This window comes from Budorcas taxicolor, chromosome 19 (genome assembly GCF_023091745.1).
Source record: "Budorcas taxicolor isolate Tak-1 chromosome 19, Takin1.1, whole genome shotgun sequence".
Taxonomy (NCBI): Eukaryota; Metazoa; Chordata; class Mammalia; order Artiodactyla; family Bovidae; genus Budorcas; species Budorcas taxicolor.
The window spans coordinates 20,007,339-20,035,291 of NC_068928.1; the positions used below are offsets into that span (position 1 = coordinate 20,007,339).

The 27,953-nt window shown below is 47.0% G+C and overlaps 1 protein-coding gene across 3 annotated transcripts; it reads right to left on the reverse strand.

Annotated features, from left to right (window-relative positions):
- Nucleotides 1-145: 145 nt before the first annotated feature.
- On the reverse strand, nt 146-27,684 carry BLTP2 (bridge-like lipid transfer protein family member 2). 3 transcript variants are annotated; one of them, XM_052657560.1, is made up of 39 exons: nt 27,602-27,684; nt 26,627-26,750; nt 26,056-26,105; nt 25,614-25,758; nt 25,331-25,449; nt 25,034-25,094; nt 24,686-24,875; nt 23,590-23,713; nt 23,303-23,427; nt 22,994-23,061; nt 22,741-22,886; nt 21,963-22,081; nt 21,691-21,854; nt 21,274-21,532; nt 20,536-20,741; nt 18,186-19,278; nt 17,563-17,754; nt 17,219-17,421; nt 16,953-17,071; nt 16,626-16,846; nt 15,458-15,648; nt 15,234-15,333; nt 14,898-15,100; nt 12,977-13,271; nt 10,364-10,521; nt 9,871-10,077; nt 6,696-6,795; nt 6,045-6,227; nt 5,432-5,553; nt 4,817-4,972; nt 4,372-4,493; nt 3,626-3,806; nt 2,910-2,996; nt 2,608-2,718; nt 2,338-2,473; nt 2,104-2,234; nt 1,821-1,922; nt 1,405-1,539; nt 146-982 (listed from the first exon to the last, which is right to left on the reverse strand). In XM_052657560.1, exons 1-39 carry the CDS (start codon nt 27,667-27,669, stop codon nt 800-802), a joined length of 6,699 nt encoding a protein of 2,232 aa, XP_052513520.1. In that variant the 5' UTR covers nt 27,670-27,684; the 3' UTR covers nt 146-799. The 3 variants fall into 3 exon arrangements, 2 of the variants coding, with proteins under 2 accessions (XP_052513520.1, XP_052513521.1); XR_008201007.1 differs by lacking the exons at nt 146-982; nt 1,405-1,539; nt 1,821-1,922 and having other exon boundaries at nt 2,338-2,489; XM_052657561.1 differs by lacking the exons at nt 146-982; nt 1,405-1,539; nt 1,821-1,922; ... (1 more) ...; nt 2,338-2,473; nt 2,608-2,718 and having other exon boundaries at nt 2,921-2,996; nt 3,619-3,806.
- Nucleotides 27,685-27,953: the final 269 nt, after the last annotated feature.

Below are 27,953 nucleotides of genomic sequence, written 5' to 3' on the forward strand. Positions count from 1 at the left end.
CTGCGATACAGCTTCAGGCAGGAGGGAAGAAATCACCCTCAGAGTGGCAGCTAGGATTGGTGGTTTCTTGGATTGATGGAGAGAAAAGGATACAGGCTGAAACCATAGACTCAATACAATTAGGAAAAAAAAAAAAAAACCAGCATCAAATTTAAAATATATTTTTTCTCTTTAAATCACTTTTTTTTTTTTTTTTTAACCATTCTTCAGGGGATACCCCAGGGAGAGAGATCCATGGCCAGCCCTGTCTCCTACTGCCATTCTCCAAAGTGAGCTTGGCACAGTTTGGGGAGGGGCTGATTCCCCCAGAACACTAATACCTCTTTCATACAAGGTGGTGGGATGAGGGACAGATGATCAGCCCCTCCCCTCCACTTTCTGGCACATAGGGAGAGCAGTTACACTTACAAATATATATATATATATATATATGTATTTTTATATATGCCTATTTATAAAAATTTATCACACTTGATCAGAACTGCCCCCCCACCCCGACCCTTTCAGTTGATCCCAAGGGAACCAGATTCTGGCCTTGGAGCCGTTCCCTGGGTCTTGCTCTCTTGATGCCTCTCTGGCCCTGGACCTGCTGATCAGTGTGAGGTAGAACTCAGCATTATCCATCATGGTCTGCAAGGAACCAGCCAGCTGTTAAAGAGCAGGGCCTCTCTCCACAGCACCCTATGGGCTCCTGACCCCCACAAATCCTAAAGGATGAAGGGAAACACCTCCCACCCCACAAGTCCCTGGGGCCTGAGTCACAGTCAGATCCTGTACTGCAGCCTCTCGGATTGCCGGATCACTTGCGCCTGCCAAAGATGGACTTCTTCCCAGGATTCTTGTTGCCCACACTTAAACCGATGAGGAGCCGGGCCTTCTCCTCCTCTTCCTGCTGTTGCATGTTGAGGTCTGATTTAGTTTCTAGTTTTCCCCGGACCTCAGAGCCTGTTGCAGGCTTCAGCCTTAGCTTCTCTTTGATTACCTGATAGGTTAGGAGTAAAAGGGAAGGTAAATATTAATAGGACAGGCAGAGTAAGTTAAGTGGACCAAGTCAATATTTATTTAACTTACATGGACACACAATGGGGGCAATTCAGATTGTTAAATGATCTCTGCTCTCAAGAAGCTTACAGTGTATTAGAACCCATTCTAAACATGAACTTATGTCAGTCCTCACTTCCCTAAAAATCAACAGTAGTTAACATATATGAAACACTCAGTAGACATTCAATTTAACCATCTGAGCAGAGTCATGGAGAGGATAGGAATAAAAATCACTCCATTCACCTGCCCCCTTCCCATGGCTGCCTGCTAACACATACATGTTACAACAAAATGCCCCTGAGCAGAGGATCTGCTTGCCAGCCTCTGCTAACCAAACAGCCATGAACTCTGTCGGGATACCTGGGCAACCAGGGCTTTGCGGCTGTCCCTCTTGACAGCCATGGCAAAGTCTAGCCACGTCCATGTGTTGTTGTGGTACTCCAGACAGGGCAGCACCAGGTTAAGGTCACCCCAGTCCACGCTGTTCTTCTCACCCTGCAACAGAAAGAGTGGGAGGGAAGAGAAGAGAAAAAATATCGGCTGCCATTTTTAGTCCAAGCCAGTACTTGAGTCCACATCTGGTATCTTTTTGCAGCAGCAACCTACAGATACTGATTCTGATTTCTTCCTATCTCAGTCTGGTACTGATTCCTAAGGGAATCCAGAGGGAATAGCACATTACCCACAGACCACCTCCACTATCACTGTTTTTAATCTCTGATCTTATCTGGTACCCTTCCCATACTGTTCTAAGAAAGCGCTGGGAAAAGGCAGACCTTGTAGCTGACACACAGTGGAACCTGTGGGATCTTTATATAGATGAAGGAGTTGTTCATGGCAGCTCGCTCTTTCATCTTGTCAATATCATCAACAGGGTGCTAGGAAAGGAAGGAAAGAAGTATGTACCCCTCAAGCCATCACAAGAAATTCAAGACCCCAAACATCTCCAACTCCTTTCATCCCTGGAATAGACTCAAAAAGAAATAGAAGAAATCCCCAGCCTGGCCAGAGTACCCCAAAACTCTCCCATTTTCCTATTATCAGGGGCATGTCCGGTACCTCAGGTGCTTTGCGAAATGACCTTCTGACCCCAGAACTCCGATTCAAGCCCTGTGCCACACCCTTCCCAGGGCCCAGTGGTGCTGTATCATCTGTTGCAATCAGCTGCCGAGGCTTCACCACTGGTATTCCTACGAGAAAGCAAGTACACTAGCTGTTGTCCTCCTTCAGAAGCTTCAGCCATCTCTGGGGCTGTGACCCCAGTCCTCTGGAGCTCCACATCAAAGTTCTCACCAGTAGTCACCAGTTTGGACTTATCTTCTTCATCACCAACGTCATCATCTTCCACACTTCGGCCAGGAAAGAAAAAACCCATTATTCTATGGAAGAACTGGTGTGTCAGCTGGATGGTGAGAGGCACCACATTTACCTAAAGAGGAAAAAGGCTGAAGAAGCAATTAAGCTCAGACATCATCCCTCAGTTTACCTACCCCTAATGTAACAACGCACAGATAGCTTTTAACTGCCTTTTGTTCCTGGGTCCCCAAAGGAGTGTTTACTAACCTCAAAATGCTCCTTAACAGAAATACCCCCAACTGGGGGCCGGACTTTGCTAAAGAGGCGAAGGGCCAGTTGTCGCCCAGACTGGCAAGAACTCTGGGGCCGCAGAACTACCTGTAGGATAGACAGTGATAAATCAATCCACAAATCCTCTGCAGACCAAGAGAAGCAGCAATGGTCTTGCTAAGCTAGGCAAGTTTCCATCTCACATCACCACACTGTTTCCCATAGTTGGGAAGTGTCATTGCGAATGCCCAGTGTTAGGAAGCCTGTAAATGGGCTAGGAATAGGGAACTAAGACTTACCTTATAGACAGCATTAGGGAGGAGATTGTTCATAGTGAACCAGCCCAACTCCAGAAGATGTTCTGCTGTGTCATCTGATTTATTCACCTATAAAGACAGATCCCAACCCCTCAATCCACTATAATAAGCCTTTCTCAGGAGCTTGCCAGAGGACTGCTACCCGTATCATTTGTTTTCAGGTTCTACATATGCTTTTGTTATGTCTTTCAATCTTAGACTGAATGCACCCTCTAATCCAGTATTGCTAATGGGCACTGATGGCTAGGGCACTAAGTGCCAACAATACTTTCCAGTCCCTATGACATTAAAAAATGGCCTCAACACATATCCAAACATCTCTAAGGGAGACGGAAGAATAATGAAGAACGTCCTATCCTCCACGCCAAGGGTAACTGCAGGAAAGATGTATGCCAGTATAGAATTAATGATTCTATTCTAAGCTGGACTTGGGAGACTACTTTCCTCTGGCCATACAGAATAATTATCTTCTTCAATGAAGGAAGCATTCGATCAAGCTCATCTGTATCTCTATTATTTACTATCACAAACAAATGTGTATGAGGGGTACTCTCTCTGCTAATGTTTCTATCATTATTAATAACCACTCATACCACCATTAACAATCAAATAATAGTCTCTCTTTGTGAGTTAGACTCCTGAGAAAGGTCAATGCCTCTCAATACAGCTGTCTTTGTGTGACTGTATGTACCCGATACCTTGCTGTAGAGGAACCGCTGCAGCTCCAGTTCAGCAATTCCTAGCTGTCCGTCTTCCTCGGTCAAGCGCCATCGTGCTTGAGCAAAGTAGAATTCGGTGCGGCGGACCACACTCACATCCTCTTGCTGCTTTCGCAGCTCCATCTTGTTGGCCTGCTGCAACTGGAAATCCTTAAAACACCTATAAAAGGATAGGAAGGTCAAAGCCAATAAAGGCAACAGCATTTGGGTTAGAAGTGGGGTGGAATGCCCTAGAATAATGCAAGAGGTAAACTCAGAGATGGACCTATTCTAGAACAACTATTCCCTAAATATTTTCATTGGATTCATTGTTTCTCACACGCTGCCATGTGAGCACAAATGCCATCTTCAGTTCTACAGCTTCTTGAAGTAAGCTGTTCCTGATAATAACCCCTACGATTATATCTGCAATCGTATTCTCTACTGAGCAACTTCAAAACATTTTTAGTTCAGTTGCACAGCATCATGGCCACAAAAATGATCTTTCTAAACTACTTGTTTTTCTCCTTTTTCCTGGGGTACTGTAGTAAGGATCCTAAAAAAGGGCTCTCTTGTTTTCAACCTGTTGGCCAAGTCTAACAAGGCTCATTCAGGAAAAGGTGCCTGAATCTACTACATCAGCCTTCGATAACATACACCAGACTTAAAGACTATCAGAATGCAGGCAAACGAAACTGACTCCATCTTGGGCACTGGAAAAGGGCATGGGGAGAATGTAGTGGCACCTGATGAGGATATTAAGCTCTTCACTTTCCAGCTGTAGGTTGGCCTTCTCCTGGTTTAGCTGCAACTGAAGCTTTACGTTCAGGTCAAGCAGGTTCTCATTCTTGCTATCATCCTGCAAAGACTAGGGAGCCAAAACAGGAGAAACTCAGAGATTTCCCATGTCTTAGGAGACCTCCCTCGGACAAGGCAATGACACCCCACTCCAGTACTCTAGCCTGGAAAATCCCATGGATGGAAAAGCCTGGTAGGCTGCAGTCCATGGGGTCGCTCAGAGTCGGACACGACTGAGCAGTGTTCTTGCCTGGAGAATCCCAGGGACGGGGGGAGCCTGGTGGGCTGCCGTCTATGGGGTCGCACAGAGTCGGACACGACTGAAGCGACTTAGCAGCAGCAGCAGCAACAGGAGACCTCCCTACCCTCAGACTGCCTACCCCAGGGGACTACCTTCATGATAGAATACATCTGCTTTTCCAGCTGCCGTATCTGTGCCACATGCTGCCGCACTGCCTCCTGCAAGTGTAATATGCTGCTGCGCTGCTCCTCAGGATTGCTAGAGATCTCAAGCTGGAACCTGACCCGCTGCTTCTTCTCACTGTGCTCCTAAAGGAACAGAAAAGGAAATGCAAGAGACAAGCCTTGCAGTAAAATAAAATATAGAAAGGAACAAGAAATGATGACCTCTTCTGGAATGTTCACCTTCATCTGTCACTGTTTGCAGCAAGAGTAAGGAGTAGGCCAATGCAGAAGATTTGGCAATGTGGATTTCACAATAAGCCAGTTCCACAGGGGAGGGACAGAGGTGGAAGTAGGGAGCAGTTTGGTGTTTTTCGAGGTAAGTGACTGAGTAAAGAAAAAATTGACCAAGAAAAACAAGGGACACTCAAACCTTTCCTAGATAACTAAAATTTCAACTGCTGCTGCTAACTAAAAGAGGATGTATCATCCACCAGGCCCTTTTTCAGTCTGAAGCATGGCTTTTCTTACTGGACCCCAAATAAAACCACAAGGTCTGGGGGTTCCTCTAAGGCTAACTGGCATTCTATAACAGATCCTACTCACCTTCCGCTTGGGTTCTACATGGAGCAGCAGGTTATTGACGATATCCAGGATCATAGCATATTGAGCTGGGTTGGTGGAGATTTCCAGCTCATGATGGATGAGGGTAAAGGTATCCACAGCCCCTAAATAATTGTTTGCAGCTGAATAAGAGGCTCAGTTTCTCCCTAAATTTCTATCCCATCTCCTAATCCATATCTTGAACCATGTCTGTTAATTAACCCCATAAAAGGGCTTGGTGAGATATGCTCATGGGTAGAAACACCTGCTTATTTCAGAATCAAACAATATGCATTCAATCCAGTCATTTGGTTTTTTTTGGCTGAGACTACCGGCACGTGGGATCTTAGTGCCTCAGCCAGGGATAGAACCTGTGCCCCCTGCAGTGGAAGCACAAAGTCTTAGTTGTTATAAGTCAAGTCCACCAGACAAGTCCCCCATTTATTCCAATTCTGTTCTTTCCTAGAAAAACTTAAAAAATAAAAAGCAAAGTGAAATGCTAATGCCCTGTGCATAGTGGGACTCTTAATAACACTACTGCCTCAAAACCACCAAGGAAATAACTACTTTCACAAGGTTCCTACTCCCCGCCAAAAGCCTTTCAAACCCTGAATACCTTCTTGCTTCTTCAGGAGATCTTCCTTTTCCTGGTTCTCAGGAACCTCAGGTGGCTTAATCTGCGTTGCCAGCTCAGGATCAATGTCATGGCTGTAACTAATATAGTACATTCTGCAGTTGCAGCGTGAAATGATCCTCTGGATTTGCTGGGCTTGCTGCGCCTCAGCTGGCTGGTTCCAATCTGGGAAGAGGTAGGAAAGAGATAAGAGGAAGACATTCTCAAAAGAGGTATTGTAAGAGCCTCCCAGCTACGTGTGATGTCTAGGTAACTCCAGACACTTGCTTTCAATATAGCCTAACACAAAAATGGTCCTAATCCATATATTAATCTTGTGTGTCTGCGTGCGTGCATGCTCAGTCACATCTGACTCTTTTGTGACCCCACAGACTGCAGCCCACCAGACTCCTCTGTCCATGGGATTTTCCAGGCAAGAATACTGGAGCAGGTTGCCATTTCCTTCTACAGGGGAATCTTTCTGACCTAGGAATTGAACCCATCTCCTGCACTTCCTACACTAGCAGGCAGACTCTTTACCACTGAGTCACCTGGGAAGCCCATATTAATCTTAAGAATAAGTAAAGAAACGAGACCTCCTTCAGGATGCATGTCTGCTCCTCACCACATGATGGGGAAGAGGTAAGAACTGACCTGTGGTGGTGGTAACCATGCCTCCCACTGCCTGCCCGCTCTCCATCAGCTCCTGCACAGAGTCCAGACTACGCTGCCGGTGCTCCTCAATATTCTTTACCTGAAGACAGAGAGATATAGGCATCTTTAACTCCTGGGGGACCAGTAGCTTGTCCTGCCCAACTGGGTCATATATCTCCATAATCCAAGGATAATACTATTGAGACTTTCACTGCCTAGAACTGATGAGTCTCCCAAGGTAAAGGACAAATGTCCCTCTCTCCTGGCTCAAACTACCCAAGCTCTCCAAACCCAACTTGAGTTATATTCACATTTTGCCAGGATTCAGGCCAGAAAAATATGAGCGAGGTAAAAACCGAATCATGTCCAATTTCACACCCATAAGGATGGCTACCATAATATGAGAAAATAAGGCAAGGATGTGCAGAAACTGGAACTCTGTGTACTGTTGATGAGAAGTAAAATGTTACAGCCAATATGGAAAACAGTATGGCAGTTCTGCAAACAATGAAACACAAGGGCTTCTCTGGTGGCCCAGTGGTTAAGACTCCCTGTGTCCAATGCAGGGGGTGTGGGTTCAATCCCTGGTTAGGGAACTAAGATCCCACATGCCACACAGTGTGGGCAAAAATTAAAAACAAAAAAAAATTAACAGAATTACTCTATAATCCAGCAATTCTACTTCTGAATATATACCCAAAAGAATTAAAGGCAAGGTCTTGAAGAGAAATGTGTACTCCCATATTCATAATAGTGTTATTCACAATAGCTAAAATATGGAAGTCACCCAAGTGTTCATCAATGGATGAGTGGAGAAGTAAAATGTGGTATATACATACAATAGAAATCAGGTTTAAAAGGAAGGAAATTCTGACACATGCTACAACATGGATGAACCTTGAAAACAATACACTAAGTGAAATAAGTCAGCTGGTCGCAAAAAGACAAACACATATGATTCCACTTATATGACATACCTAAAATTTATATATATAAAAGAGATATTTAAGAACAATCAAAATCATAGAGAGAGAAAAGAGAATGGTGGGTGCCAGGACCTGGGGGAAAGCAAAATGGGCAATTACTATTTAACGGGTATAGTTTCAGTTTTACAAAATGCAAAGAGTTTGGGACATGGATGGTGATGATGGTTGTAAAACATTATGAATGTACTTAATACAACTAAACTATACATTTAAAATGATTATGATGATAAATTTTATATAACATTATCAATTTTTTTTTGGCCATGAACACTGCATGGAGCTCTTCGAACCTGCATCCCTGCAGTGGTTTGCAGAGTCTTAACCACTGGATTGTCAGGGAAGTCCCTTTTTATCTTTTTTGTGTTTTATAAGTTTTATATTATATATATTTTAATCACAATTTTTAAAAATGAAAAAAATCACGTCATGGGCAAAAAAAATTCATCAAAACAAATGACTTCCCACCCATTTTGGTATTCGTGTGTTTGTGTTCTTGCTGTTTTCTGTCTTCAGACTGTTCTGACACTGTTGCCATGGGGGAAGAGAACTGAATCCTTTGGACTCTGCCAAGCTGAAGTCAAAGTGAATAGAATGAGTGATAACGAGAACACAGACAATCTGCCAAGTCACAAAAAAATTCATATAGGAATGGCAATATCAAAGTCCTTCCCACCTCAGCCAAGGACGTTCTACTCTAAAGCTAATACCACAGTCTGAGAAAAAAAGAATTCCCTTGCATAAGGCGGCATGCCTGGAAGAACCAGAGGTCTAGAAAATGCCAGAAAAGGAGATCTTGCATAGTTCATCCTGCCTACCTCTGCATGAGTAGTTAACATTTTCTCTGCCTATCTCCTGAGACTACTAGTAAACAGTACTGCTTGCCTGAACTACAGCTGTAATCTACCAGCGTGACCTTTCACATTATCATCAACCTGACCCTGATTCAATGCTTATTACCTCTTATATAAGTTATGCTTGGGGTTGAGCCTTAAGATCATTGGAGTAATAAGTATCAGTCAGGGAGGAGGGAAGAGGGGTTAGCTTTGTCTCCAATGAGTAGAATGAAAAATGAAATTATCACGTTGGTCCCAATCAGATGTAGCTGGATCCAATAACTCATCTGAATGGACCACACCCAGCACAATGTGTACATTTAACACCTGTTAAGTAATCACAATGCAGAATAGTGGCTAGGTACATCTCATACTCATTAGAGCTCCCAATAAATTTGATGATAGTATATCCTAGAAATTACAGTGCAAACTTAGTTTTACCAAAATGCTGAAAATTTATAGCTTAGTCCCTGCCAACTGTTCACAATCTCGCCTAACAAAAAAAATTATCTTAATATACAACCAAGACCTCCCCAAACATACTGACTTAAATAAGACTTTACTTCCATCTGAATAAAGCTTTGTATGTTTCAAAGAACTTTCTATTTGATCCTTTCAACAACCTTGTGTGAGTGAAATATTCTGTTTCACAAATAAAGGTGAATTCGTGTGTTTGTGTTCTTGCTGTTTTCTGTCTTCAGACTGTTCTGACACTGTTGCCATGGGGGAAGGGAACTGAATCCTTTGGACTCTGCCAAGCTGAAGTCAAAGTGAATAGAATGAGTGATAATGAGAGTAGCCCATTGATAATGAGTAACCCATTGCCCAAGGGCTCATGGCTACTAAAACGGCAAAACTGAAATCATATCTCACATAATAACCTGCCTCCCAGACAAGCAGTCTTTCTATTCAACCTTACTGATTTTCTGAAACAACTAATCAAGCATCTTCATGAGAGATCAGAGAAAGAGCAGCTAGAGAGCTTATTGAAAATTCCCAGACTTACTGCCTGGTTTTTTTGGCTGCCTACTGATAAATAAGATCTTATTAATAGTGGTCAGCAATCTCAAGTTAAAAAGTTGCAACTCATTTTACTCTCAGGTTGGGAAATGAGAATTTTTCTTGCAATGAAATAGAATAAATAGTATGAGATCTAAAAAAAAGAAAAAGCACTATGTTGTCCAGATCACAGGCCAGAGACTGCATGGAGTTTCTATATTCAAGTGTTACGAGCCTCATTATTCTACAACCTGCTAGCAAAAGGTACTATCAAGGACCTTGGAAGCCATTTTGGTGAAAGGTGCCAACTATGGAGAACTGGAGAGATATCAGGCCTTCCGAGTCCTGCCGACTAACCTCTAACCAGAGCTGTCGGCCATCCTGCTCAGTGGGGCTGCTTTCAGTGGTGGCAAAGTACTGCATGCCATCTAGGATGCAAGTCCAGGAGGTCTTTTGCTTCAATGTGTCACCATACCAGGCTGGATGGTGTTGGCACTGCAGCAGCTGGGCTTTGGCAGCTGAAACAATGACACAGCCTTCCGTCTCTGCTCCACGAAGAACCATCTATGCCAGAAACGGAAGCAGAGTCACAGCACAAGGGCCGGGAAGAAAACAGAGGTTAGTGAAAGGACTGTACCAGTGACTACAGGTGGGTCTAATTCTGGCTTACTGAGTGAGCTCTGCTGGCTTCTACTAATGGAAGTGATTATCCACGATACCTGTTATTAATAAAAAGGATAGTGTTTTGGAGCTCTACCCACCTATTCTTATGTAGGGGTGGGGGGGGGAGGTAAACACACATGATTATCATCTAGCCCTATCTTGGGGTACTCTAGTAAAGAGAGGGTACCTGGCAGTTGACCAGTTCAATAAGGCAGTTTCGGTTATATATGTCATCAGTCTGGCAGGCAGCAATACCACACAACTGGTCACTCACACCTGACTCCTCTTCTGTGAACACTACAAACCTATCTGTCTCTTCAATCAGCTTCTTCAACATGTAGGCACCTGACAGAGGAATAAGAAGCAGGGGGAAAGCCACAGAGTCAAAGGAAAAAGAACACAGCCAGGGCCAAACTCCCCTTCTTTCAATTTCTCTAGAACATATTCTCCCCAACCTGCAACTCCAGCTCAGCCCACTCCACCCCTTTTGGGTAACAGATGTCATTTCATTTTCCTTCAATTTTAATAAAAGTAAAAGATTCCCAAGAGAAACTTAGAAACACTACGTAAACGCTAGCATCTCTTTCTCTTAGGCATATCCACCTCTGAATTACTCTAGGATCTTTTTCCCTTCCATCGTGTTCCTTCTATTTTTCACTTTATATATTTTTTAAATTTTTAATTTGTTTTAAATTGAAGGATAATTGCTTTATAGAACTGTGCTGGTTTCTGTCAAACATCAACATGAATCAGCCACAGGTATATGTATGTCCCCTCTCTCTCGACTTCAAATTGTTTTAAATGCTATTTGTTTGCTGACCACTCCTTTCCACATCAATCATTGCCTTGCCATCAGTGTCACTGTGTTCTAGCTCTACCGCTTTCTCTGATCATGCCTTAGGTCCTCCACCTTCTCCCAGGTTTTAGAGATAAGTCTATCTCTTAAGGTCTCTCCTTGGCCTGCTCCCTGTTCTTTCTTCTAAAGTTTGTCCAACAATGGTAGGTTAACAGCACTGTCTCCAGAGTTAGACTAGCGTGCCTATGTTCAAGATCCTATCTCTGCCAATTACTCTGATGGTAATCTTTGGCAGTTGGCTTTAACCTGTTTCCTTGTGTGTAAAATAATAGTAACTATCTAATATGGTTTTTTGAGAGAATTAAATGGAATAATATATAAAGTATTTCACAGGATACCTGCCACACAGTTAAGCATTATCTCCTGGGCATTAACGCTTAGCTCTATGCTGAAACTCCCAATCTCTAACTCTAAGCCCTAAGCTTTTAGATCCTCATTTCCACCTGTTTTTTAGACATTATCTAGATGTACTACTTGCACGACAAACTCAGCATGTCCAAATTTGAACTCAACAATCCTACCCCTCCACAAACCTGTTCAGCCTCTGGCTCTCCTATTTCTAATATTACTGTTACTATCAAGTCACCAGGCTCAAAGCATCAGTCAATTGTTATCTCTTTCTCCATGTTCTAACTCCCTCTTCCAACGAGCTGCTAAATCTTACATATGTACATAACATTTCTGTTCATCCTCTCATCTCCATTCCCACTGCCTCTACCTAGTTCAGGTACCCCTGGCCTCTTGTTAAAATGCCATAATAGTTTCCTCCTTTGTCTCCCCCACCTCCAGTTACTTTCTCTCCAGTCCTCCCCAACACCACCACCAGATTTATCTTTCTAAAAGTAAAATTCTAATGGTGACACACCCCTATTCAAATCCTTCAGCAGTTCACCGGTGTTTACTGAATAAGGAACAAAAACTCCCTTAGCCTTGTATGAAAGACCTTTGATGTTCTACCTGCAGCTTTCCTTTCCAGCCATCTTCACCCTTAGCTACACCTTGTGCCAACCCAGACTGTTCACTCTCCTCTGAACATACTGAGCTCGACCAACTCCACTCCTGGTCAAGATACTCCCTTTGCTTTCAATGCCTTTTCTCCTCATTTCCACATGCTTAAACCATACTAAGCCTTTAAAGTCCAGCTCAAATGCTACTTCCTCAATAAACCCTTCCCTGACCACAGAACCTCCTTCACTAGTCAAGAACTCACATATGCTCTAATTTCTCTCTAGTGGCACTTAGCATTTTTCACCTTGTCTTTAAGCTCACCATGAACTTGCATTCCTCTGTACTTGTTATTCCCTCTCCCTAAAATGCTCTCTTTTCTTTCTTTGCCTATTAGACCTCTCAGTCATGTCCAACTCTTCTGCAACCCATGGGCTGCAGCCCCACAGGCTCCCCTGTCCATGGGATTTCCCAGGCAAGAATACTGGAATGGGTTGTTATTTCCTTCTCCAAGGGATCTTCCTGACCCAGGAATTGAACCCGCATCTCCTGCACTGCAGGTGAATTCTTTATCACTACATCACTGGGGAAGCCCCTTATCAGTCTTCCTCTCTTTTTTATTATCTTTTCTGTGAAGCCCTTCTAGACTTCCCTATGCTCATTTAAATACTTTCTTCTTAAACATTCCTACAACGCATTTTCATGACTTATTTTTTTGGCTGCACTGTACTGCACACAGGATTTCAGTTCCTTAACCTGGCAAATCCACGCCTCCTGCAGTGGAAGCACAGAGTCTTAACCACTGGACCCCCAGGGAAGTCCCATAAACCAGACCCTTTAATGCCTACCTGGCACTGCTATGTAAGACTTAGGTGGCCTAATATGGAAAAATTACAGTTTCATCTCTACACACAGATTGAACCACCCAGAATTAGTCCTTCTCAAACTCCTGTTCAACCCCACATACATAACCCTTCAGAGTCTTCTTCCCCAGCTTACCTCCTGAAGACCCCTTATCAGGCTGTCCACTGAAGCTGGGAGTGCTGACAGGAGGTGGGGTTGGGGCACTGGAAGGAACACTCTGTTTTGGCTTTTTGGCTGGCAGGTGGGGATCAATCTTTAGCCCCTTCAGCGCCTCAGTAGAGAGGTTACGTTTGAGCACAGCCGCCTTTTTGTAGCCATCATATAAACCAAAGGCAATGTCCCGATTGGTGGTTGTCCAGGAAGCCCGTAAATCTACCAAGTGCAGCTGATGTGTGTGAAAGGCAGGATCCCCAACTCGAGTAGAGGGCTCCTAGGAAACAGGGAAAGGACCTCAGAGTTGCATGGAAATTCCCACCATTCCTCCTGAACCACAAATGCAAAGATAACAAACACGCTTGCTGAATAACAGACCTCTTCTGAGTGATACAAGACGACTGAGTGAAAGAGAAACTACGTGGGCTTAGTGTGTGTACTATATTACACTCCTACTATATCCACTGTATTTTAAACACAGTTTTTTTGGGTTTTGGTCACTAAGTTGTGTCCAACTATTTTTCGACCCCCACGTGCTATATAGCCCGCCAGGCTCCTCTCATCGATGGGACTGCCCAAGCAAGAATACTGGAGTGGGTTGCCATTTCCTTCTCCAGGGGCTCTTCCCAACCCAGGGACTGAACCTCCATCTCCTGCACTGCAGGTGGATCCTCTGCCACTGAGCCGCTGGGGAAGCTCCATCCACTGTATTTTAAATGACTCAAAAGAATTTCATCTTAAAATCCTTCCTTAATTGGGGGCAGGGTAGGGACCACCAAATAAAGCACTAGGAAAAAAAAAAGTTTTACCCCATTTCCTGAAAAGCAAGAGTATCTTCAGAGAGAGGGGTGCACATACTAGTGAATGTATCATCAACTGACAACATATATAATTAGACACAGTTAGCGTTACCCGGGACTGTGGAGGGTGATGCAGCCAGGAAATTAAAAGACGCTGAGTCCTTGGAAGGAAAGCTATGCCCAACCTAGACAGCATATTCAAAAGCAGAGACATTACTTTGCCAACAAAGGTCCGTCTAGTCACGGCTATGGTTTTTCCTGTGGTCATGTATGGATGTGAGAGTTGGACTGTGAGGAAAGCTGAGCACCAAAGAATTGATGCTTTTGAACTGTGGTGTTGGAGAAGACTCTTGAGAGTCCCTTGGACTGCAGGGAGATCCAACCAGTCCATTCTGAAGGAGATCAGCCCTGGGATTTCTTTGGAAGGACTGATGCTAAAGCTGAAACTCCAGTACTTTGGCCTCCTCCTGCTAAGAGTTGACTCATTGGAAAAGACTCTGATGCTGGGAGGGATTGGGGGCAGGAGGAGAAGGGGACAACAGAGGATGAGATGGCTGGATGGCATTACTGACTCGATGGACATGAGTGTGAGTGAACTCCAGGAGATGGTGATGGACAGGGAGGCCTGGCGGGCGGCAATTCATGGGGTCGCAGAGTCAGACACGACTGAGCAACTGAACTGAACCTAAAGCCTACCGCTATGAACTGAATTGTGTCCTCACACCAAATTTTTGTGTTGAGGCCATAATCCCCAATGTAATGTAATGGGGATTATAAAGATGGGGCTTTTAGGAGGTAATTAGGTTTAGATGGGGTCCTAATCAGGGTGGGGCCCTCATGACAGGATTAGTGTCCTCACAAGAAGACCCTTCAGAGAGCTTCCGTCTTTTCCTCCTGGGTGAGGTCACAGTGAGAAGGCAGCCATCTGGAGGCCAGGAAGACAGCCCCCACCAGAACTTGACCACGCTGCCCAGCCTCCAGCAGTGAGACAAATTTCTGCTGTTTAAGCCCCTCTGCTTACAGTATTCCATTATGGCAGCCTGAGCAGACTTAGACAGCTACTGATATAAGCAAGGCAGTAGAGGGAACGTGTCAGGTGGTACCTCCTCAGCCGTGCGACTGCTGTGCCGTTGGTAGGTAAGGGAGGACAGGCTCAGTAGGTGGGTCTTTGTTACCAAGGGGTCAAGGCAGTGGTCAGCATTCTCTTCAGTGGGCGAAGCCATCAGGTGGACAGTCGCCTGGCTTAGGTCACTAACCATCTGGGTCACACTCCAGTCAGAGATGAGGCGCCGCATCACTGTGCCCGCTGAGGAGAGGAGGCACACAGGGCCCATGCAAGCCAGCACAGAAGGCCAGTGTGGGGCAGGGAGACAGGCAGGGGGACACTGAGGAACAGGATGGGGGACAGCGCGGAGAGACGAGGGAGCCTCTGGTCTCACCTTGAGGTATAAGTCGCTGAGTTCCCCGAGTGAAGACGTGGCCCTGACTGCACTCAATCTGGATGCCACGTTGCTGGGCGAATGAGGCCCAGTAATGCACCTGGCAACAAGAGAACGTAACACTGAACCGAGGATGGTGCCAGGGCGGTGACTCAGAGACCCAGTGAGGGAAAACAAGAAAACTAGAGAAGTGGACAGCTGTTGGCAGCGCCATCAGAGCTGACCTGCAGCTGGGGAAAGAGTGCGGTATAGGAAAGTTGCTTGTAGTGCTGGCCGAGTTTCTTCTTGCTGGGTTTCAGGTTGTTGAAGAGCTTTCCCCTACAAATAGGCCTTGTGACACTAGTCCAAGTTGCCCAGAAGTTCTGCATCCAGCGCAGGGTGCTACTATACAGCAGAATCCGGGGCTGGGACATCGCTGCAAAAGAAATGGTAGACGTTTTACAGCTGTGGTTAAAACACAGATGAAAGGACTACCCTGGTGGTCCAGTGGCTAAGACTCTGCGCTCCCAATGCAGGGGGCCTGGGTTCAATCTCTGGTCGGGGAACTAGATCCCATATGCTGCAGCTAAGAGTTTGCATGCCGCAGGCCTCAACTAAAACATTTCACAGGCCATAATGAAGATTCTGGCGTGCCAACTAAGACCTGGCACAGCCAAATAAATTTTAAAAAAATAAAAAATAAAAAAACACAGATGAAGTTAAATCCTTTCGTAGCTTCACGGTTTTGCTTCTTTTTTCATTCACTTGTTGAAGGGCTTCCCAGGTGGCGCTAGTAGTAAAGAGCCTAAGCGCCAATGCAGCAGACTGGAGAGGTGTGGGTTCAGTCCCGGGTGGAGGAGAGCCCCCGGAGAAGGAAACGGGAACCCACCCCAGCACTCTTGCCTGGGAAATTCCAAGGACACAGGAGCCAGGCAGGCTGTAGTCCTTGGCGTGGCAAAGAGATGGACATGACTGAGTGCACCACACACTGCTGAAGCACTAGCTCCCAGTACTTTCTTTTTTTCATTTTGGCTGTGCTGGGCCTTCATTGCAGCACAGAGGCTTCACTGCCCTGGCATGTGGGATCTTAGTCCCCTAGTTACAGATCAAACCCATGTCCCCTGCATCGGAAGGCAGACTGACAAGCACTGCACCACCAGGGAAGGCCCCCAAGCTTCAGATTTTAGAGGCTTAAAAACCCCAATGGCACTCAAGCCTCACATTCTCCAGCACTCTCTCCTTTCAAAGACCCAAGAACTGTACTTCTACCAACCCTCTTCCAAAAAGGATCCTAACCCCAAAGCTCCCTTGCTCTTCTCTGATCCCCTCTCCAGAGGGTCAAGCTGAAGTCCTCGGTGTCTAAGCTTATCCTCCCAAGCCCTTCCTCCCCATTGCCCCAGACCCAAGCCTCACTTCCACTGCGCCGAGTCAGATCCATCTTGATGGAGAGATTGAGGTTCTCGGAGCGAAAGGCCCGGTAGGAGTCATGGAACTGGCCCAAGGGCACCTCAGGCAGGAACTCTGGGGCCCGCAGAGTGACACCATGGTGATCATGGGGGTTCCCGTGGCACAGCCACTGCAGGTCCAGGGTCATGCAGAGGTCAGGCAGGTGAAGGAAGCAGCAGTCATCATACCTGGCTCACGACACAGCCCTGGTCACCAGCGGCCCCTCAGCTCTCCCCACTCCCCCGACCCTGAGTCCCACACCCTGTCTGAGGCTCCATCCATTACTCCACTCACTTAGAGGCTGTTCTCACGTTGATATCCAAGTCGCCCGTGAACACAAACTGACCGGGTTTCCAGTGAAAAGACAGGTGGTTCCATTCCCAGTGCATATTTTCAGTTGTGTTGTATGGATCCTATAATCACCCCAAAAACTTGGTGAGATATAACTAAGCATTATCACCTTCTCCCCACAAATGAGTGCTTTTCTCTCTTCCACCATATGCTGTACAAACCCCAGCTCCACCATCCTCAGAAGAAAACAGCTCCTCTGGACCCCTCACCTCAGTGGCCAGCTGGTGCAGGTTGGCCTGTTCAATGTCCATGTGCCAGTCCCCATGGAACAGAAGACGGCTCTTGTCCCACCAGGGCAGGGGTGGACTGGGGTCAGCTGAGGGCTTGGTCAAGAGGTCCACACACTGGCCAATCAGAGTCCATGCTGGATCCCAGCACGGGCCCCATACCACGGTGTACTGGAAGATTTCCGCTGGGGCAGAGGAGCACAGGACGCAGCCTGTTACACACCTTCACCCCTCCCTTAGGCCTTTACTCCAGAAGGGCCTCAGCTCATCTCCCACCCCAGCCATCACCACCATCTCAGTCAAATCACCTGCCCTCCCCTACTCACAGTGGAAGTCATGATAGAACTTGAGTGGGGGCATGTTCCTCTCGATGGCCACGTTGCCCCAAGGAAGCCCCAACGGTAGGATCTGGCGCCGCCGAGAGCAGGGCTGGCCACTCTGCTCAGTGCCCACCAGTCGACCCATCAGTCGCCAGTCACGGATCTCAAACAAGTACCGGGGATAGTCTCTTATCCGCACTGTTAACACAGGGAGGACACACAGTGACTACCCAGGAAACTGAGCACTCACAGGCCCTTCTTCCCCCTGCCACTATTTTTACATCTATTTCACAAGGTCAACTGAGAGAATAAGAGCTGGCAGTTGGCAGCAAAGCTAAAAACAGGGCACAGAGACCTTGAGCAGAGAGTGAGGGGGAGAACGCTGAGATCCAAGAGCCGCACTAACCCTGAAGATGACTATGTTAGCTGTGCCCCTGTGTTCAGCCAAGCAGTTTCAGGGTGAAATTCAGGAACAGAGAAAAGGAAGAGGAGTCCACCCATCCCACTCCACCCACGCCCAAAACAGCCGCCTTTCCCAATATAACTGAGCTCCTCTCTAATTGTTCTAAGAGCTCCCTGGAGCTCCAAGGGCAAACCCTGGGCTCTGCAAATAAAGAAGTGTTACTTACCCAGAAATGTCTTGACGCTGCACTTGAGCATCCTACACCACTGAATGACAAGATCTATTCCCTCAGCAGGGAAAGGGCTGCCTGGATCAAGCTCCCGAACCTGCTCTAGCACACGCTCAGGCCCGTGGAAGGAGGCGTCTGCCAGAGCCACCAGTTCTAGCCCTGCCAGGCTCCAAGTGAGCAGTGCCCGGCGCATGGGCGTGTTGCCATAGAGACGACGGGAGCGCTGGATGTAGATTTCAATGTTTTTATGTTCCAAAGAGGCATACAGCTCCTCGATTTTGCGGGCAGGCAGTAACTCCCCATGCTGCTTCCGCAGGGCGGCCACTTTGGCATCCAGCAACTGCAGCCTTTTGGCACTCTCCTTACTTTCATCCTTCATCAGCTCGTAGTTATCACGAAGTTTCACCTCAAAAATGTCATCCAGGAAAACCCATGAGAAGTGCTGGACCTTCAGGAGTATATCAGGTGGGAGTGGGGCAGAGCTGGGAGAAGCCTGAGAGCGAGACCCTCCATGCAGGCCCTTCAGCCACTTCTGAACGCCCACGGCCTCGTCCAGAGTCCGCGAGAAATCGTACTGATAAGGAAACTCCACGGAGACTGAACCCAGAGAGAGGAGCCACACGCGGTTCCGGAGCGTCTGCAGCCCAGGGAAGGGGTTCCGGTGAAGGATCATCTCCTCCAGCTCAGGGAGCAGCTGCACCTCCACCTCCTTGAAGCTGAAGATGCTGTTGCCATCGAAGCCCGCGGCCAGCTCTGGGCAGTAAGCCTGCAGTGAACCCCCGTGCCGGCTCAGGGACACACTCTCGGCAGCCAGGGTAATGAACTTGTCCTCCGCTACAAAAGCCGTCAGCTTGGCTGTGCTCACCTCCAGTGTCAGGTTTAGCAGCCGCTTTGGCGGGGAGGACTCCAGGGGACAGCCTTCTGGCTCAGAGGGGGTCGCTGGAGTCTCTAGCTCAGCAAGGGGAACAGTCTCAGGGAAAAGAGTGGTTCTTAGTAGGTCTCGGCACTGCAGGGTGGCCAGCACATGCTGGTACAGGTACATGTGATCTGGGGGGCTCCAGAGTAAGGTCAGCCCTGCGCCACACTGAACCTTTATACAACAAGAGGAGAGGATTGATCGATTACCACATCCTAGAACATGAGAGATGCAGGAACTATTATATACATGCACAAGAACCTTCTCCGCTCAGAAGTCTTTCCTGAGCAACCACATTAATTACCCCCTTGCTTTGCTCCTCTTTGCACTAGTATGCTGAGCTAACATTTCCTACTTATACTTACAACACTTACTCTTTTTTTAAGTTCTCCTCAACCAGATTCTAAATTGTCTAAGACTAGAAGCCATTTAATTCTCTGGTATCTACCAGAGAATATCCAGTATATAGATGTACTCAAGTCATTTGGCTTTTACGTTTCTGCTAATGAATTACCTTTCCATAACGATCACCTTCTGTATAATAACCACTGCAAGAATCAATCGGAAAATGTTCATGCACTGATTGTACCTTGACTTGATTCTTAAAAAGTACTGGTCACAAATTCATATAGCAACAGACTTATGGCAAAGTATGCCTCAAAGAAGGGATTAGAGGAACTCTGTTAGCCTGAAAAACAAAGTCAATTCTCCATAGTTAAGCAGACAGAGGAAATTTAAATTCCAAGACCAAAAAATTCCTCTGAGTTCCAATCTCTGTAAAGCAAACTCTTCAGTTTCCAAAGGAAGGTGAAGTCCAATGAACAGGGAAATATCTCACTCTCCTCCCAAGAGGACCCCATGTCCAAATGAAATGATACCCTGAGAAGAAAGGCACTGGGAAGCCTCTCAAAACTTTCCAGTGCCTCCATCTTCAGATCTCTTCCAGCCTGTTGATGAGCTGAGTGCTTCAGTAAAATGCCACCAGATCATGACCTTTAAGAGCCCATATATATATATATATATATATATATATGTATGTATCTGTATATCAGATTTATGCACTGAAATCTTTACAGTTGAAATTGTATGTCTGATATCTGCTTCAAAATAATCCCACAGTAGAAGGCAGGCACAACTGCTCAGAGTTTAGCTAAATGAGGTTGGTCCTAAGTTGGTAATTTTTGAGGCCAGGTATGGTTGCATGAAAGTTCATATACTCTCTGGTTTTGTATGTGTTTTAAGTTCCATGTTAAAAGATACAAATGTACAACACAAGCCAGGGAAAAAAGACCAACCACTAGGCGTTATGTTTCTCACAGGTGAGTTTCACAACATGACTAAGCCAGCCATTCAAATATGGTGAGTATCAGTATAACATGCTCTAAGCCAGGGAAAAACCAACCCGACCCCACCTCGCCATAGAAACATTACCTCTAGAGAACGGATGCTGCTGTGATAGGTGACGGAGAGCATGGAGAAGCCGAGCACTGGAGTAGGGATGTCAGGAGCCTTACAACAGGGCTGCATCTTCTCTGTGACCGACTTCACCAGCGCAAGCACAAGTCCTTGAACACCCACAGTGGAGGTCTCAGCACTTCCCAGGACAGTCAGTGTGTCCAGCCGGATCTCAGAAGCACCTAACATCCAGAAACCATGTCAGGGTTGGTTCTTGGCTCTCAAACTCCAACTTCAGTCCTCACTCTCCCTTCCTTATTCCCTTCACTCTGGCTATCCTTATTCCCCACACTTTCCTAACCTAATTCCTCATGTTTTAGGGAAGTTTTCCTTTCCTGTTTTAACCCAACTACAGTTGGCAGGGCCAAAGAAGTACCCAAACTCCCACCAACTCCCCAGAGATACATCAGTTTCTCTCTAGAACTAAATACACAAAGAAACAGAAAACTAACTGCATCTCCTTCTCCTGATCAGATATCAAAGCTGTTTTTTCTTATACACTTTGCTATCTGTAAGCCCTTAAGAAATATCAAGAAGCCCAACAGTTACACAAGACCTTTTAACATTTCCTGCCTCTGACTTAGAAAATTTTCAAATAACTGATTTTATTTCGTGAGAAGCAGCAGCGTAATCTGCTTAGGTTACAAACTATCCACTTCAGTATAGTATACTGTATACTATACTGTATAACTACCCACTTCCTGTCCCACTTACCAACCAGGGCAGAAAGGGTGAACAAGTTCATGTCCTCCACCTTTAAGTCCACCTTCCACAGTAACGACACAGATTCCCCAAATGAGGATTCCCTGGAGACAGCTGACTTCCCAGACTGTGGACCCATTAAGGAGAAGATCCGAGACAGACACTGAGCGCAGGTATCTGATACCTCCACCTGCAGTCCTCGGATGGTACAGTCAAGAAAGAGGGTATCTGACTGAGTGCTGGACAGGCCCAGAGGCTGGTTATAGCTACCCTAGAAAAGACACAATGGGACTTCATCAGAAGCATGCCAACAAACAGTTCTGTAATGCACTGGTGCACCGTCTGCGGCCAAAAAAGGTGCTCAGTGCTCTAGAACGTGGCAGGATGAGCAAACTCTACAGGCTACTGTTCACCAAAGTCCCCACCTACCTGTAGTGTGAAGGAGTCCAGGACAAGCGCCTCACCCCAAACATGCATATTGGGTGGGTGGGGTGCTCTCTGAATATGGGAGTCACTGCCCACCCTCCAGCAGAGGTGGTCCACAGTTAGGACGCCCCGTTGATGGATACTCTGTGGTCTCAGGTGCTGGTAATCTAAACACAGAAGGTGAGAGAGAGGACGTCTTTGGAGCCACAGTGGCCATCAACTGGGCCCAGCTCCATTAATGAATAAATTGTTCCTTTTCCATCGCTGAGCCTTACCCAGAGAGATGGAATTGAATCCCAAGGCAAAGGGTGGTGTATCTCCTAGCTGAATGGAAACATTGACGTTGGAGATGGAGGTGCTAAAGATGATCGGTGCCAGGATTTGAGGAAAGGATCTGTACGGGGACAAGACCTCATTGTTTGACAAGGAAAGAACTGCAACTTCCTATCATGTTATTGATTTCAGAAGCTCTCAAAAGGTAAGGTGAGTTTTATTGTGATTATTAGGAAAGGATGCAACTAGAAAAAGATTGAACTCATCAGCTTCCTCCTACTCCCAGTGATAATCCATAGAGACTTATGAGGTTGAACCAGATGAAATTGCTATTTTCATGTATCAAATAGTATATGCCAAATATGGTGAATATCAGTGTATCTTATAATTCAACTGAATACCACCAAGTAGCATCCCTTACAAACCACTGACCTCTATGGGACACAATGCAAGTACTACACACACAGACATGGCACTAATGACTAAGGCAGATGAGGCATTGACTATTTAAGTTCAGTTCAAGAAATGTCCATTTTATGTAATAAGAAACTGTGCTGGGCACCAAGGACATAAAAACAAAGAATTCTGTCATTCATTCTACTGCCAGTGTCTCATCTAACAGAAAACATAAAGCATGTTTGCTGTTTAGACTGGGCTGTTGAAACTGAGAGTTAAAAAAGATCAAACAAGTAAATACATATTTAACACAAGATGCCACTTTAGACCAAAAAATCCAAGAATCCACCTGATAAGACGGTGGCCGAAAAAGATTACACTGACCTGTTCTTCCTTTGCTTAAGAATAGATGAACTAGACTCTTGGGTTTCCAGTGCTAGCATGTGTAGCCAGTGAGAGAACTCCTGGTGCCGGTAATGAATAATACAAGTGTTCAGAACCAGGGAGGCTGAGAGGTCAATGGTGGTCACCTGGAAACGAGGACACCAGAACTGTGGGTTCAGGTTTTATTTTATATGCTCACGACTCAATGACATACAGGGAGAGCAGAAAAAGGAATGATTCTTGGTCAACAGACCTGCACGTTAGCCTTGAGAGAGTTGAGGCAGACAATGCGCTGGCGGCTCTGGGACAGCAACAACCCATCTGTAAAGGCAAAGGGCAGATGAGAGGAGAACACGGAGAGGGTGAGAGGAAAGACTAGAGAGGGTCAGGGGCGGGCGAGGAGACGAAAAGAATGTCACCAACACTTGTTAGTTTCAGTACATTTCCAACTCCCCCTCCTCTGCTTCACTGACACTGAGTTAAGAAGACCAAGTAAGGCATTGGGGAAGTGTGTGACTGGTCCTCCCGTTCTCTCCCAGTACCACTGACCCCACCCATGAACCTTTCAGAAGGAGTTCAGTGCTCATCTGTGCCACATCAGAATTCGCCGTGAAGCTTCGCAGGGGCAGCTGATCCTCATCACGGTGGTATAGGAAATGCAGCAGCTTCAATGTCCAATTCAGGTGCCTGGACCAGAGACAGAGTCTGGCTTAGAAACACGTGGGATGCTAGTCTTACTCCCTTTCCCCCTTCACACAAGCTCAGTGTAGCTACTGGGCTGGTTATGGAGATCCCAGCACACAGCTCCAACTATCACTCTCCACACTTCTGTGTCAGGAGAGACCTCACCTCTTTTGACTATTCATGGACAACACCACACTCGTGATCTCCATCTTCACTTTGACCTGGTCCGGCAGCTGCTGAAGGAGGTATAGGCCAGGCAGAGTTGGCTCAGCCAAGTCCTCTGTCACCTCTGAAAACACCAATAAATAATACAAAAGCCATCAACTCCTAACACTCAGGTCGCTCAATATGCCATGCCCTCTTCAGCCAAACGTTCCCATGTAAAGTAGGCTAGGCTAACATCCAAACTTAGGCAATAAGGCCAAGATCCCAGGTATCCAGGCACCCACTGTACTTCCTTCCCCAGGGTCTAAAAAACAGTCTGGAGGACTTCCCTGGTGGCGCAATGGGTAAGAATCTGCCTGCCAATTCAGGGGACACAGGTTCAACCCCTGGTCCAAGAAGATCCCACATGCCACAGAGCAGCTAGGCCTGTGCGCCACAACTATTGATCCCATACTCTAGAGCCTGCGAGCCACAACTAATGAGCCTGTGTGACACAACAACTGAAGCCCAAGTGCCTAGAGCCTGTGCTCAAGAATAAGAGAAGCCACCGCAATGAGAAGCCTGTGCACTATAACAAGAGAGTAGACCCAGCTCTCTGCAACTAGATAGCTGGCATGCAGCAACAAAGACCCAGTGTGGATAAAAATAAAACAATGAATGTAATAGTGTGTACACGTCAAAATAAATAACTAAAAAATGCTACAGAGAGCAGGTTATTATAATGAAAAGAATACGGACTTTTGGGCCAAATAATTCAAACCCCATTTTTACTACTGACTACACATGTGATCTGTCAAGTTAGCTAACCTTCCTAGGCACTTTAGTTTCCTCATTTGTGAAATGCTGAGGATTTAGTAGGGGCACATGTACAAAACACAAAGTTCAGACCTCATTTATGATAATTACTCACTAAGTGTTCTTTCACGTACCACAAGCAAATGCCTTCTTTCCTCTAGCTATCCTCAAAGGCCAGGATTAAAGGCCATGGCAAATAACAAATCACATCTAAATGAGTGGTGAGATGACTATTTTTTTTTTCTACTTCCAAAAGAATGCCCTACAGGGAAGCTAAGAAGCTCACTGACTGGGACTTTACCTGAACAGGGAAGAGGCTTGGGGGCCAGGCCTGTGCCCTGGCGCAGCAGCTGACTGTGAAAGAGGCCCTCATGCAGTTCGGCATGGAGTGTCCACACATCCACTGTGATCGCCTTCAGCTGCCCACTGCTGATGCCCACCTCGAGACACAGCTTTAGGGCAAGTGAGAGCTCCGCTAGACAAGTGTCCTCCTACAGGGAAGATAAGCCTCTAAGGTGTGACTGTGTCGGGAGCTTGCAGTCAAAATGCTGTGGTCTGGAACACATAATCTAGAGTGCAAGCCCTGAGCGCCTTCGTACTTTATGCCCAGAAGAAAAACAAGGCATCTGAATGACTGTGACATACTCACCAACTGGCCACTCTTTAGAACTTTGCTGTTGATCTGACTTAGGCTCACCTCACATTTCAGCCTGGGAAAGGAAAAATAAAAAGAGCACCTGGCTCCTTTCCTCATCATTTACCTTCAGTCAAGCTTTGCTGGCTGGAAGGCCCAAGGCAAGCAGAAGTGCTTAATCTTACTCTCTCCTCAAATTACACAGAATGAGAGAACTCGACACCCTGATAAGAAAGCCCTGATATCCACCCAGCCTGAAACAACTGTAAGGCAACAACAGGGTTACCGAGCCTTCTTCTACCCCATGCTTACCTCTTCCCATCACTATCCAAAAGAAAACTGCTTTCTCTGATCTGAATATGCCACAAGGACTCAGAAGTAGCCACCTTGAGGACCATGATGTTTATAGAATCTACATGAATGGAAAACAGCTGGAAGGAAGATGCAAAGATGAATGATTAATATCAAGGCAATGTCGTGCCTTTCCAATGGAAAAATAATAAGGAACCTCTTAGCATTATGCCTTAAAAAGCCACCATGACTCCAAAGCCAGCCATTCCTACTTCAGTCCAGGGAAGTGGGAAAGTAGCCTCACCTGGCAGATTTTCAGTAAGGATGGGCTGAAGGCCAGCTCCTTTTGGTGTGCCCCAGTACTCTGGGAGAACGGGGCAAACAGGCTAGAAACCTTCTGTAGGTCAGTTCTGATACGTACTTCTCCAAAGCACAAGGCCACATAGTGTCTGTCCAGGAGAGAAATCTCACTGCCATCAGGTCCAAACCCCTTCCATACCAGTCTTTTCCCCTCCCTCATACCCATTTTCCCATCCTCCCTAAAAACAGTTCAAATCATGGAAGACAGTCTCAGAGTACTTATCAATATCTGTCTCACAAAACAACAGCTTCCAGGCTAACCCAGAGACACCATCAAGAACCCGATTCCCTCCTTGGGTTGCGGGGCCTCTGTAAACGAATCTCAATCTGCAAACCACAATCCCAAAACATTCCCCAAGAGGAGAGTGAAGAGATAGGGTACTCACGGCAGATCATGGCTAAGGAGTTTGCTGGAAATCCACAGGCTATCGATTTCCTAAAACAGTGTGGGAGGAAGCTTTGTACACTGGCTGTTAGGTAAGCCCAGAGCAGTTTGACAAGAAAGGGTGTAAGAAGAGGAGGAAGTGTGAGAGCCCTTCCACTATTCTCCATTCCATTTCCCCCAGCCTCTCTCCTCAGCACTATATCTTGTTCCTCTCAGTGACACTGGATAGACTTTAATATTTCTCTTTCATGGATTTTTGCCATTTCCCCTCTTATATTAGAATGGTAATCTTCGTTATCTTGGTTCTCTGCGTTACTTCTGTATTTTTGTTCTGTACTTTACTTCCCTATTTTTTTTTTACATGCCCTGGACACCCTGTGCCTCAGAAGTATTTTTAAAAGAACTTGCATCAGTTCCAGTATTCTCAAATATGCTCTAAAATCATCTTGGCAAAGGGGTGGCAAGGCTGGGTTAACTAGGAAAGCCACCAGGATTTTTTAAAAAGGAAGTTAAAAGTTGAAATTCAGCTAGATCAACCCACATACATTCCCCGGGAGTTTCCCAGGACTCACCACTGTTTGCTGGTGCTGCTGAAACTTAAGACTGACATTCTGAATCCAAAAAAAGGAGCCAATCTTTAGTTCTGCCTGCAGCTTCTGCTGACACCACTTGGTGGCCAACCGGACCACAAGCCACCTGCAGAAAAATCCTTGAGTTCACAGGACCCTCTCCCAAAGGGTGGCCACCCCCACCCCCTGCAGGTCTTAGAAAGCCTAGCAAAAGATCATGAACTGGAGGTGGATCTTCTGGGGAAATTCTCCTGTCTCCCAAAACACCACTCTGCCATATACATTCAGCCACGCTGATCAGGACCCTAGCCCAAGAGTGTCCCCTCCACCCAAATGAAATCAGACGAACTAAGCGCCACCGTTTAAGTTGGGGACAAAGAAAGCAATCCCTCAAATCCTTAGGAACCTCCGAGGTAGAGAGAAGAGGTTCCAACAGGAGTTGAAGTCCAGGCATCCGTGTCAGGTGTGCCACCACACAACCCCCTAAAGGTCTCCTCCTCCGCCCTCCAGACAGGTGTCTGCGAGAAGGCAGTGTGGGGTCACATCCGGCCGGCTCCAATGCCGCTCTCCCTGGGCAGCCAGACCTGTTCCGGCTCTCCAGGGCGAGGCTGCAGGTGCCCTTCGCACTCGGGAAAGGGGACATTCACGGGCATCCGGATGGGGAAAGAAAAACCACTATGCCGGGCCCCCTCCTCATTCACACCTCTATCCACCACCCAATCTCAGCATCTTCTCAGGCCTCGGCCGCTTGCACAATCTCCCGGTTCTCGCGGTTCCCTCCAGCCAGCTCCACTCTTACGCCCCCGCGCGACCCCTCCCCTCGTCGCGCGCCTCCTCTCCGGCCCCTCCCCCTTCGCCGCCCGCGCAACTACCCCCAACCCCCTCCCCGCGCGCCTCTTTCCAGCGCGCCCCCTCCTCAGTCTCTCTTCCTTCCCTTCCCACCCCCTCCGCCACCCGCCGTGGCCGGGATCCCCTCACCGGCCTAGGAAGAGGGCGCTGAGCCCTAACAAAAGCAAGGCCAACAGCGCGGAGAAGAACAGGGGCATTCCGGCCCCGGCCCGGCCTGGCTCCGGCCCCGGCCCCGGCCCGGCCTGGCTCCGGCCCCCGCCCTGCCGGGGCGCCACCCCCCCCGCGCCCGCCCCGCCGGCTCCGAGCTGCGCCGCCGCGGGCCGACCAGCTGCACGCGCAGGGACAACGCTGGGCGAGGAAGCGTTGGCGCGCCTGCGCCCCGCCCCCCGCAGCCCGCCAGCCAGCCAGCCGGCTCCTTGCCCTGCCCCGCCCGACGCCCGCGATTCAGCTGGGCCGACTGGCTGCTTGCGCGAAGTGAAGG